At 39.7% G+C, this 13,565-nt stretch overlaps 1 protein-coding gene and 1 pseudogene across 2 annotated transcripts in view; both read left to right on the top strand.

The window, feature by feature from the left end:
* Positions 1-1,055: 1,055 nt before the first annotated feature.
* Positions 1,056-1,712, top strand: LOC307194383 (E3 ubiquitin-protein ligase RNF114-like; annotated as a pseudogene). Its single transcript has one exon. The product of its transcript is annotated as an E3 ubiquitin-protein ligase RNF114-like (transcript).
* A 4,900-nt stretch (positions 1,713-6,612) lies between these two features.
* TPH2 (tryptophan hydroxylase 2) overlaps positions 6,613-13,565 on the top strand; it is a 90,642-nt gene continuing 83,689 nt past the window's right edge. The window contains exons 1-4 of the mRNA XM_079937610.1: positions 6,613-6,735; positions 9,072-9,224; positions 11,785-11,968; positions 12,079-12,179. Coding sequence (XP_079793736.1) covers positions 6,631-6,735; positions 9,072-9,224; positions 11,785-11,968; positions 12,079-12,179 — 543 coding nt within the window. The 5' untranslated portion in view covers positions 6,613-6,630. The remainder of the gene's footprint in view (positions 6,736-9,071; positions 9,225-11,784; positions 11,969-12,078; positions 12,180-13,565) is intronic.

Genomic DNA, 13,565 nt, shown 5'->3' with positions numbered 1-13,565 from the left:
CATCCATGTGACAACATTTGTCAGAATTTCCTTCCTCTTTATGGCTGAATAACATTCCATTGTATGTATATACCATGTTTTGTTTATCCCTTCATTCATTGATAGACACTTGTGTTGCTTCAGCCTTTTAGCTCTTGTGAATAACAATGCTATTAACATGGGTGCAGAAATATCTCTTTGAGGCCTTGCTTTCAGTTCTTTCAGAAGTGGGATTGCTAAATCGTATGGTAATTCTGCTTTTACTTTTTTTTTTAATAGATTAATTTATTTATAGGCTGCATTGGGTCTTCGTTGCTGTGCGCAGGCTTTCTCTAGTTGTGGCGAACTGGGGGGCTACTCTTCGTTGTCTTGCAAGGGCTTCTCATTGTGGTGGCTTCTCTTGTTGCAGAGCACAGGCTTCAGTAGTTGTGGCTGGCGGGGCTCTAGAGTGCAGGCTCAGTAGTTGTAGCACACGGGCTTAGTTGCTCTGCAGCATGTGGGATCTTCCTGGACCAGGGCTATGAACCCGTGTCCCCTGCATTGGCAGGTGGATTCTTAACCACTGCGCCACCAGGGAAGCCCCATGCTTTTACTTTTTTGAGGAGGCGCTTTACTGTTTTCCGCAGTGGCTGTACTATTTTATGTTTCCCTCAATAGTGCAAAAGGCTTCCAATCTCTCTAGAGAGGGTTTTTCTCTATATATATTATTTTATTTGGAGAGTTCATGTCCTGCATCAGCAAACATCACTGAATTACTCTCAAATTACTGTTCCCAGCTCTAATCTATTTCCCAAATTCCAGTCTCACATTTATAATTGCATGCTGTTTAAAGTCACTTGATAGTACTGCAGTCAACTGAAATTCACTGTCCCTAAAACTCCTGTTTTTTCCCCAAAACGTATTCCTTCTTCAGAAATAGTGGAAATACTACTATTTACAACATGAAAGCTTGATAATTTAGTCTGTTTCCTATATGGGAATTCACCTATTTCAGAAGTAATACGTCCTTGCCCCGCTCCCTCCCGCTTCGCCCACCCCCCACCTCCTGCCTTTGCCCTGCGCCCCCGGGCGGCAAAATGGTGGCGCAGCCGCAGGACCGAGATAGGGTAGTGTGTTGCTGGCCAGGCCCGGGCCCGTGGCGGAGGCCAAGCCCCTGGGCCGCTTCCAGTGTCCCATGTGGCTAGAATACAGTTCAGGTGCCGCATGGACACGTGCTTTGCTCTGCATGCCTGCAGGAATGTCTGAAACCAAAGAAGTCTGGAGTGTGTCACAGCACTCTAGCACCTGGCTTCGGAGCCCTGGAGCTCCAGCGATAGATTGACAGCACAAGCACAGAGACTTCTTGCCATGACTGCTCTAAGATCCAAGATCTGGGCACACGTGGCTACATGTTCCAAATACCAGAATTACATCGTGGAATGTGTGAAGACCACCGCCAAGGATGCATCGCTTCAGCCAGGGAATGTCCCAAACCGTTATACTCTCCTTGTCCTTACTGCCCCGAGAAGAATTCTGATCAAAAAGGACTTGTGGAACACTGCAAGTTATCCCATAGCACAGACACCAAATCTGTGGTTTGTCCAATATGTGCCTCGATGCCCTGGGGAGACCCTTTTGTTCCACTACCTTCTGCCATTTTTTTCAGGCAACTTCATAATTCCCTTTTCCCAAAACTTTTTATCTTTTTGAGCAAAGAACTTTTCCAGGTGCTATTTAGTCTTCCAGGAAATTGAAATTTTTTCCATTAAGAGAATTTTCTAAAGACCGAAATAAATGGAAATCCGAAGGTGCAATGTCTGGTGAATACGGCGGATGAATCAGAACTTCCCAGCCAAGCTGTGACAGTTTTTGCCTGGTCATCAAAGAAACATGTGGTCTTGCGTTATCCTGACAGAAGATTATGTGTTTTCTGTTGACTAATTCTGGATGCTTTTCGTCGAGTACTGCTTTCAGTTGGTCTAACTGGGAGCAGTACTTGTTGAAATTAATGGTTTGGTTCTCCGGAAGGAGCTCATAATAGAGGACTCCCTTCCAATCCCACCATATACACAACATCACCTTCTTTGTATGAAGACCGGCCTTTGGTGTGTTTGCTGGTGGTTCATTTTGCTTGCCCCACGACCTCTTCCATGCCATATTATTGTACAGTACCCACTTTTCATCACCCATCACAATTTGTTTTAAAAACAGAATGTTTTCATTACATTTATTCGTTTTGGTCTTTTAAAATTTATTTATTTTATTTATTTTTGGCTGCATTGGGTCTTTGTTGCTGTGTGCAGGCTTTCTCTAGTTGCAGCGAGCGGGAGCTACTCTTCGTTGTGGTGTGCGGGCTTCTCATTGCAGTGGCTTCTCTTGTTGTGGAGCACAGGCTCTAGGCACGTGGGCTTCAGTAGTTGTGGGACGCAGGCTCAGTAGTTGTGGCTCGCGGGCTCTAGAGCGCAAGCTCAGTAGCTGTGGTTCACGGGCTTAGTTGCTCTGCGGCCTGTGGGCTCTTCCCAGACCAGGGCTTGAACCCGTGTCCCCTGCATTGGCAGGTTCTTAACAGCTGCGCCACCAGGGAAGCCCTCATTATATCTAAGTAGAGAATCACATGCGAAAATATGGTCAAGGAGGGTTTTTTTTTTGCTTAACTTATGTGGAACCCAAACATCAAAGCGATTAAAATACCCAAGCTGGTGCAAATGATTTTCAATGCTTGATTTGGATATTTTGAGTATTTTGCAGGTTATCTCCTGCGTGGTATAATGTTGATTGTTCTCAGTTAATGTCTCAATTTGATCACTACCAACTTCAGCTGGTCTACCTGACCGTGGAGCATCGTCCAGTGAGAAATCTCCAGCACAAAACTTTGCAAAGCACTTTTGACACATTCAGTCAAGTCACAGCACCTTCTCCATACACTGCACAAATCTTTTTTTGCATTTTGATTGTGTTTTTACCTTTCTTGAAATAATAAAGCATAATATGCCAAATATGTTGCTTTTCTTCTTCCATCTTCAATATTAAAATGACTACACAAAAATTCACCAATTTTGATGTCTTTTTTAAAATACATGCTGATGTGACAGCTGTCACATACAATCTAACAAAATTGTTTTAAATGAAGTTAAAGACACCTAAGTGCTACTACAGCCATCGTATAGAAAAAAACCGAATGAAACTTTCGGCCAACCCAATACCTTAGGGGAGTTGAAAGAGGCTTCTAGGAGGTGTTGCCTGAGCTGAATATTTAAAAATAAGTTTGTATTTGTTAACTGGAATGGAATGGGAGATAGTAAGGAGATGATTCCAGGTAGAGAGAATTAATATAAGAAAATATATAGAGAACTGTTGTTGCTCAACAATGATGGAGTGTGGGTTTGGGGCAAGGGTGCCAGTGAAAGACAGACTGAAGAGGAAAGTGGGATCCAAATCCTGATAAACCTTGAATGGCATTCAGTGGGCTTTTCACTTTATCACCTTATCCTGTAGGGGAAAGAGATCAATGGGAAGGGCTTTGTGCAAAGCAATAGCATAACCATACTGGTATTTTAGAAAAGTAGCAGCTCAGAGGAGGACTTTAAGACTGAAGGCCTAAACCACTTAGGAGTTGAAATATAGCCAGGAGATTATGACCTGGATGAAGGCAATAGCGTTAAGCATGCAGTGAGAAGAAAAAGAGATGTTAAGGTGTAAAATCCATAGGACAACATGTCTACTTGGATGTGGGAGCAGATAAAAAGGTGCCAGAATAACTCCCAAGTTTCTGACTTGGGGGACTGGTTAAATTATTGTGTCATTCATTGAACCAGACCACACATAAATAATAGCAATTTAAGGAAAAAAAAAACTCTTCGAAGTTAGATCTTATACATATTGCATGTGAATGGCCAAGTGAAGCTGTCCAACAAGCATTTGAGTATATGGGTTTAAAACTTGATGAGACCTAAGCTGGTTATAGAGATTCAGGTATTGTCAGATAACTGAATCTATGTGATATAGCTTCACTCACAATATATTGTTTGAGAAGAGAGTCAAGAATAAAACCCTGGGGAACACCAAATTTAAGAAGCAATTTAAAAAGAAAAACACAAAGAAAATAAGAAAAAAAATTGTCAGAGAGGTAGAAAAAGGAACACTAAGGGAAGATAAGTTTTTGGAAGACAAATATTAAACTTGAAAGACAGATTGAAGGACTGATTATTTGGAAATTTGAATGCCAGGATAAAAAATTTATATCTACAAAGGAAGCATTTATTATTTTTGTATTGGGACTATAGCCTAATGAAAATGATGCCTTAGTAAGATGTAGTCTAGGCAGGACAGTCTGTTAGAGGGAAGAAAATTGATAAAGTCTTCAACTAGAGTGGTGGCAGTTATGACTAGAAAAAGGAATGTCAAAATAAAAATCAACAAGTAGTTGGTGACTCGCTGAATATTATTTCTTTTTTTGGATAAATTATGAAATTTATTTATAAAATTTTTCCTTTTAAAAGCCAGAACATAACAAATATCACTTTCTGGAAACTCATCTTATTAGAAATATCAATAACATTGAGCAGTCTGTCCTCTGTGCTTCTAATGTCTTCTGCAGAGAATTCAGTGTATTTTATTTCACTTATTTATTTGCACGTATATTTCTTTCAGCTAGTCTGTGATTGCTTGAGGGTAGGTACTGTATCTCATTTATCTTTGCATCCCCAGGACTCAGTTTCAGTGGCTAACAGAGTGAGTGCTTAGCAAATCTTTACAGCTTCCCAAAATTACACAGCTTCCCAAATCCTGTTCTAGCTGAAGTAATCCATGTATGGTTTCTTGAGCCTACCTTGAGGGACCTTGTTACCTACTTTCTTGAAAGTTACCTACTTTCTTGAGTTACCTTGTTTGGAATACTCAAGGGGCTGTGTAATGTAATAGTTGAGAGCGTGGATTTTGGAGCCAGACTGCCTGAACTTAAATCCTGCCTCAGCCACTTTTTAATTGTGTAAACCTTTGGCAAGTTACCTAAATTCTTTGTGCCCCAGTTTCTCCTTATATAAAATGGAAACAGTAGTTACTGCATTGTAAGTGTGGTTGTGATGATGAATCACATTTTTATCTAAAAAAGTGTTTAGAATAGGAATTGGCAAATACTAAGCACTCAGTAATATTAACTATTATTATTATTACTTCAATCAGTGTATTTATTTAATGTTTATTTATTTATTTTATCTATTTTTGGCTGCATCGGGTTTTCTTAGTTGCGGCACGTGGGCTCTTCATTGAGGTGTGTGGGATGTTTCGTTGCGGCATGAGCTCTTTGTTGTGGTGTGCGGGCTTCTCTCTAGTTGTGGCGTGCCTCTTCTCTAGTTGTGGTGTGTGGGTTCCAGAGCACGTGGGCTCAGTAGTTGTGGCACGCGGGCTTAGTTGCCCTGCGGCATGTGGGATTTTAGTTCCCTGACCAGGGATCAAACCCACATCCCCTTCATTGTAAGGTGGATTCTTTACCACTGGACCACCAGGGAAGTCCCAACCAAAATATTTAAACTTCACTTTCCTATTAGGTTATCAGAGCTGATTTTTAGAGGAAATTCAAGCCAAATATTTAATATTTCAAAAATTAGATCAAGTAATAATTATGTCCCCTCCAGACTCCGGAAACAATTAAAATCCAGTTAATTTTTGCTCAGCCATTCCTGTTTTGAAAAATTTTCATCCTGTTTTCTATGTAGACAAGTAGTGCCAGTCCTAGGTTTTGTTTAGTTTTACAGTCAAACAAGTCCATTTGGTCAAGAGTCTTCCATCCTTCAGGAGGCTGGTAATATTTTCCATGGTTATTTTGTGGCTTACTGAAGTTTCAATAGTAAGTACATCAACTGATATGTGCATTTCAAATTGTTGGACTTGTTCTAGTTTCAAGTCATCAAAGGAATGACTATATGGGCATTTCATTTCCTTTTCCTTCCCACTTAGGAAGATTCTAGGGTTAGTGTCTCAACTATATCTATATGTGGCTAAATCACAGCCTCACATTTCCTTTACAATACAGTTGCCTGAACATCATTGCATAGTGGCATCACATGATTGGAAAGCAGTGTATTTTATGAACGCCATCACACACACAAGTGCACACACACAGTCATAACACATCAGATCAGAAAAAGCTTATTAACATAAAGTACAATGGCTTAGGGATTCTGCATTTGCTGATCTTTCTTGAATTATTTTCCTTGGAAAACTTTGAATTCATAGTTACCTAAAGGCTGAGGTTAACTTGCCAGTAGCAGATTTGAGAGATGAGAGCTAATGTCAGGGGATAGATGTTTTCTTTTACAAATAACACCGTTAGATATTGTTCTCCACCACCCATGCCCAAACTGCTACTCGACCTATGAAACAAATAGCACCACAAACACAGATAACCCCAGGCTTCAGGTCTGTAATCTGACTGTGGCCATCAGCAGCCAGAAATGAGTTTCTTTCTAATCAGCCTTCCATCAGTCCCCAGTCACTCATATAAAGGAGCCTGGGGAGGGGAAGATTCACATTGCTTTTTCTTCAGCACCAGGGTTCTGGGCAGCGCCCTGAGAGGTCCACTGCTCGCACGCCTCTTCTCTCAATCTCCACCAGCGCTGCTACTGCCTCTCTAGTCCCCCCCTGCTGCAGAGAGAGAAAATTACATCGGAATCCATGCAGCCGGCAATGATGATGTTTTCTAGTAAATACTGGGCAAGGAGAGGGCTTTCTCTGGATTCAGCAGTGCCCGAAGAGCATCAGCTGCTTGGCAGCATAACAGTGAGTACTGAGTAGCTGGCACTCTCTAGAGGAGTGTTTTCTAGGGTAGCGATAGTTATCCTTGCCATTTGGACACCTGCTGTAAACACCTCAATTCTTTCCTCTATCGTCTGTCTACCCTGCCTCCACTCTTCCTTCTCTCTCCATAAAGTAAAGTGGGTGTCCTGATCGCTACGTGCTAAACTTCCTTTCCTCAAAGTTTATAAGTTGAAAGTAAAGAAGTTCCCGAACATTATGAATGAGAGGTTGTATAAACCAATGTCTTATATCAAAACCAAAAAAAGTGTGCAGAATTTTGAAAGACCATTTATTATGAGTTGGAACAGGGAGAAGAAATTAAATAGATTTCTGTGGTTCCTGCAAGGTTATTGTGTCTTCTGTACCCTCTTCCATCTACAAAACCTGGTCTTTAAACACAAAGTAATATTTTCTGTTTTTGTCTATAGGTGCTGGTTGTTGGAATAAGAGAAAGATCAGATTCCTCTCAAAAGTTTTCCTGTGTTCCTTATTACTCCATTATTTTTCAGTTTAACTGATGGAGTAATGAAAGCAATACACCACTTATTTCAATGTTTAAGGCAGTTTCTGTGTTTAAATAATAACAGAATAAAAAAGTAATATTTTGCAGGATTTTAGATCCTGATATGGGGTAATAGTCATAGGATTTAATAAAAAAGATAGTGAAAGAAAAATGTATTCAGATTTCTAGTTATTAAAAATATTAAATGATATTTCATTACTGTCTACCAGAGTTTATCAACCAATTGAAATTTAGTCTGTATCATAGAAAAATCTGTTTTAGTATTGTAGCTCCGAATATGTGCCAGAGGGTTGTATTGTACTGGTATATTATTACTCCTAAAAATGTTGAAAAGTAATCAGGGCAAGTTTTGGAGAACTGTTTAAATCAATTTGCAAAAATGAGTCTAAAAACGTACATAGGTTTTCTAACATTTAAATAACATGTATATTTGAATGCGATATTACAATGAGGAATTCTGAAGCCACAATGAACTGCTAGAAGGAAAACAAGGAAAACTCAGAGTTATGGTTAATGTATAATAATACTTTCATATAAAAAATGCTACTTAAATATATAAGATCTGTGGCAGATGTTGAGAGTACTACAACATTTGAGCTTTTAATGACTAAACAGACTGTCAAATGCCAATGCCTATATAAACTTCTTCTCTCCCTCAAGTCATAAATTATAAAATATTTATTTCTATGACATATAAACCTAGTGAGTGAGGCAGTAGAGACTGTGTGAAAATAAAGCCAGTAGAGAAATCAGAGGAAGAAAATAGCAAAGCACTATTCACTGGGTTCCATATCAAATGTACATTTTTCAGTTTCATGAGGAAGTAATAGATTGGAATGACTGCATTCTGTTACTCTCTGCCAGGGAGAAAGTTCTGTTTGCCCAGTTCTTCATTTGCATATAAAGAACACGAAAAAGTACACTCTAATTTGATTTGTCTGTTAAGTAAAAGTTTCCAGCTTTTTAATTGTGTATTTCTGGCAATATGATCTGAGTTTCTGGAATCTGCCATTTTTGTCTTTAGCTAATAGACTAAGAGTCATTACTTAGTCATGTATTATAGTATTTGACTGGCCAATAAAGTGGTAATCTTTTCCAGTTTCTCAGATTCTACTCTTGGCTCCTGATGATGAGCTAGTTCTTTCTTTTCTTTACTTTTTTCTTGTGGCTGAATTTTAATAGCCACTTTTCAGATATCATCTGCTGACACAGATGGCCTTAACTGAATACACTCTGTGGCGAACTTCTGCAGATAGATTCACATTGACAGTGTGGATCTAATTACAGAATGTAAGGTGATCAATTTTAGTGCCTGTCCTGACATATTTCAGAACAAAATGAATATTTTATTTTTAAGATTTAATCGAAACAAAAATTATATGTTTAGTCTTAATTTTGTTACGTTTAGTAATTAATATAGCTTCTATATGATTCAGCTAGGCTAACAGATCAGATTTCATCCTGTAAAATAAACCTAGAAAGAAAGACAGGAATTATTCATACATGATACTTTATACTTTATGATGATCAGATTTTTGTTGCTATTAAAGTGAAGCAAGTATGATTCCCCTTTAATTTCAACCACTGGTGATATCTTTGAGCATTGGAAAATAGTGTCCCTGAGTAAATTAGACTTGTACGAAAGTTATGAGTGACTTGGCAACTTCTCCTCAAGCTTGTGTGATTGCTGGGGCTTCCAGCGTATAAGTGGAATGTCTGAAAAAGAATCTAGTTGTAGAGAACTCTGGAATCCTAACTAATATTTGTGTGTGTGTGTGTTTCTACATTCTTGAAGCTAAATAAAACTAACACTGGCAAAAATGATGATAAAAAAGGCAACAAGGGAAGCAGCAAAAGTGACACTGCTACCGAGAGCAGCAAGATGGCAGTTGTATTCTCCTTGAAAAATGAAGTTGGTGGATTGGTCAAAGCACTGAAACTCTTTCAGGTGAATGTAAAATATCATTATCTAACTTTAAAACCATCTGTGTGCCGGGTTACAAACTTGTCATCTGTTATGAAATATTACTGAACCATTTCTGGGTAATGTGTTGCAAATTTCAAAGAAACCAACCTTCATGAGGCTTTACAAGACAAGTTGGTCTGTCAAACAAAGAAATAAGCAGATTCGTGGAAATCGTGTTTTATTAATTCAGCGTCAGCCTATTAGTAATTCTGCACACTGTTGCCAGGTGAGGAAGTCGGTAATTAAAAAGTGTGAGCCTCACACCTGGAAATGCAAACACAAAAGCGGTCAAAGAGGGTATCTTTAAACATCAAGAGCCTGCAGCCTGATCTGATTTGTTCATATTTGAATCGTGCACATGTCCTAGAGCACATTTATTGCATAAAATGAGATCTATTAGTATAGGTACTCGATATTCCCCGAAGCCCCATTGTTTCAAGAACTTAATGTGTCTTTTGTAAAGATGAGTCATTCTCCTTATATATGAGCTAGGGCTAGCTCTCTTTTTATCTTGTAGAAATGTAGTAGCCTTTTCCTAAGCCCAGGTGGGTGGTTTGTAACCTCAAGAAAGAGCCCCGTTGAGGGGGAGGTTATAAAAGGCCAGAGAACTGTTGCCTTTTGGCCAGGGCACACCTGATGGCTCCCCTACCCTTCAGCAAGCACCTCCTCTGCCAGTGCATTTTGTTTGGGGGCACAGGCTGTGATTAGAGCTGTAGGATAGGGAGCCTAGCTCTGCATGGTGCCTTGGGCTGCTGGTGCAGTGGAAAGAGGGTTGGAATTGCAGTCAGAGGATTCAGACCTGTGTTCTCCTGGCTTGGCTAATCACTAGCTGCTTCCTAGGTTCAATTGCTTCATTTGTAAAATAGCAGTAATAATTCCCACCTAACAGGGTTGTTGTGATGAAATAATATGAGTGGAGGTGCTTTGTAAAGGGTACAGATATGAGGCATTATTGTGATGCTTCTCTGATGACCATAGAGGGGGAATTAGCAGCCTGTTTTTGCAAATATTTCCTTGTTCTCTTTTGACCTTGAAGAAAGGATCAGGCACCATAAACAGTGGTAAAGGAAATCTGGGGAAATATTTTACGCATAATTATATCATCCAGCATTGTCTCCATACAGTTCCCAAAGGCAGGGCAATTCAATTAGACAGCTGGGTGCAGTGGAAAAAATCACTGGAGAAGGAGTGAGCAGCCATGAGTTTTCACTCGGCCATCAGCTAGTCATGGGGTCTTAGTTAAATCACTTAACCCATCTGGACCTCAGTTTCCTTGTCTAAAAATATCCACTTTGCTTCAACCAAAGGACATTAAGAGCCCAAAGTGACACAGTGTGTGAGAAGACTCTTGAACTTTGAACCTAATGTTAGTCTTACCTTTATTATCTGCTGATTTAGAAAATAGGGCATTATTGCAAAAGTTATTAAAAACAGAAATAGAGCATTTAGCGTCCTGGTCAAAAGACTAGTTTCTTTATACAGAAAAGGATGCCATCAGATTTTATCTTAGTCTGGTACCGGAAACTGCCTATCTGCTGCTGTGCTGAAAATTCTGAGGTCATCCAGGATTGGATGTGGAATTATGCTGATAATCAGAGTGTATCATGGAGTGATGGGGAGGGATCCGCTTATTTGGGGGTAGGTTAGGGTGGAGAGGAGAACTTAGTCTTCAGTTAACTCAGGACAAAGGAAGACTGTATCACTGGGAAAATTTAAACCTGAGATTTAAGTATTAAATTTCTGCCCTTCTACGAACACCTTATTGTAAGGAGATTTTAGCCATGAAATCCATCATGATAGTTGCAGCAACATATCCTTGGATGAAGCTAGCCTGGAGGTTGCTGAAAGAGACCAGTTACTAAGTGGTCCCATTAAGGATTCTTCTTTTTCTTCTTCTTTTTTTTGCCTGCAGAGATCCTTTTTTAGCTACTTTTCTTGCTTCCTTTTTTTTGTTCCACAATGGGGCCACGCCTTGGCCAGTGGTTCCCCAACTTCAGTCATTTTCATATCACCTTCCCAGTTTCTGTCTCATTTGCCTGCTATTCATACGATTAATTATTTTTTCCAAGATTTTAAGCTTTATTTCAAAAAGAGATGTTATACTACCAGAAAATCAGTAGTTTGAGTTTTAGGTTTTTTTGGAATATATATAAAAATAAATAAATAAATCTGGGGATTATATGACAATAAACTAATTTCCTCCCAAACAATCATGCATACCACCAGTGGGATGTGGATTGATCTGGGAAATGATAAAGTTCATAATTATCACACATTTTATAGGGCCCTTTATATATATTAATGTCCTCCCCTTGTTAAAAATGAGACAGGAAATCCTACACATAGTTACTATTCTTATTAATAGAGACAATGGTTGGAAAACATTTCCATGTTTTAGTCAAGCAAACGGTGAGAAGGTTGTCTTTTCCTCTTTTGTGGGCACTTGGTACCTTTTTGCTTACAAGTTGGACAAGAGCAGCCCATGGCATCCCTTTTATTGTGCCCTGAAGGTGATTAAGAGATGTTGCTTATATTTCCACAGGAAAAACATGTCAACATGGTTCATATTGAGTCCAGGAAATCCCGGCGAAGAAGTTCGGAAGTTGAAATCTTTGTGGACTGTGAGTGTGGCAAAACAGAATTCAATGAGCTCATTCAGTCACTGAAATTTCAAACCACGATTGTGACGCTGAATCCACCAGAGAACATTTGGACAGAGGAAGAAGGCAAGGCCAGTTTTTGCTTGTCGGGTGATTTTGCAAATCTGACAGATGTTGCAAAGGGGAAAATACAATCTGTGAGCTAATATTTTGAACCTGCACTGTGTTTCCAGCAGAGCTAGAGGATGTGCCCTGGTTTCCCCGGAAGATCTCTGAGTTAGACAAATGTTCTCACAGAGTTCTCATGTATGGTTCTGAGCTGGATGCCGATCACCCAGTAAGTGTGCAGTAAAATCCATTCCACATGTGCTCTTCCAGCTCTGCCCGTCTGCCAGGCAGTGTGCCATCTTCTGTGCTGTAATGCTGTATTATAGAGCAGTTTATTATTTATTCCCCAGAACTGAGAGCAGACTTTAAAATGATAGTTTCCCTGTACATAGGCGTTGGCTGGAAGCAGGTTAGAAGGATGGCATTTCCACCTAGCATTTATTTTTAAAAGGGTTGGAGAGAGGAGGAGGGTATAAACCTTGGAGAATATTTCAACAGAATTAGACAGCCTGAAAAATACTTGAAGATGGTGACCCTTGGAAAAACAATGAACTGAAATTGATCACCTCGTTGGGAAACTGGGAAGGACTGTAGGCATTAAGGGGCTCAGTGAGAGAGTAAAATTCTCCTTGCTATTTTCCTTGATTGGAGGTAGTAAGGGGTAGAGTAATGTGGTGGACTTCAGTCTCAGTGGAAAGGCAGAGGGTGATAGAATAAGACCATAATGGAAGATGCCTCTCTTTCCCCATCTACCCTGAATCTATTTATCGCCATCTCTCCTCTACTCCAATAAAAATGACCACCTTTAAAGAAATATGATATGTAGTAAGCATTTCCCATTATTCCCTCTCTCCCCCTTTACATCAGTTTTTATTTAATACAAGAGGCCTGGAGCTTCTTTATGGTCGGAATGAAGTACAGTTAATAGTCTGGGAGAAGCAATCAATATACTCATTTGTTACAAGCAGCTCCTCCCCCCCCCCCACCCGGTGCCCCTTCTTTAAAAATGAGCATATTAAAGGGTGAAACCCAAGCAGATTGGTCATGCTTATAGGAGACTTTGTGGTCTGAGGGTAATGGTTTTCAGATACTCATTTTATTTAAATGGAGGATATCTGGAAATCTGATAGTGAGACTGTAGGCAGTGGTTCTCTAAGTGTGGTCCTGGGACCAACCACATCAGTATCACCTGGGAGCTGGTTTGAACAAGCCCACACTTCAGTTTGAGAACCATTGCTTTAAAGGAAACTGACAACTTCAGCAAGAGGGAATTTCTCAGTGGAACCAGTCTTTTGGCAAAAATACAAATTCAAACCAATTCATAGCATACCATTCAAACAAATGGTCAAAAAAACCTAATTCAATTTCATGATTTTCAAAAAGCTGAATTCACTCAAAGACACAGTGTGTTATATTTGCCAGCATAATTCCCAGCAGTTCACTTGTAAGCTCCTGAACTTTAGAAAAATACTCAGAAGTGTTTTTAATAATCGTCCATTTGTTTATCTTCCCCTTCTCCACCTCAGAGGAGTCAGAATTAGCACAGAAGCCTGATTTAAGAGCTTAGCAGTAACAGGACTGCCCAGACACCAGCTGTTAATTTGGAGGATGACCT

This window comes from Stenella coeruleoalba (genome assembly GCF_951394435.1).
Source record: "Stenella coeruleoalba genome assembly, chromosome: 11".
In the NCBI taxonomy this organism is placed as follows: Eukaryota; Metazoa; Chordata; class Mammalia; order Artiodactyla; family Delphinidae; genus Stenella; species Stenella coeruleoalba.
Note: the sequence above shows the minus strand (reverse complement) of the source record. Positions and strands in the feature narration are given on the sequence as shown.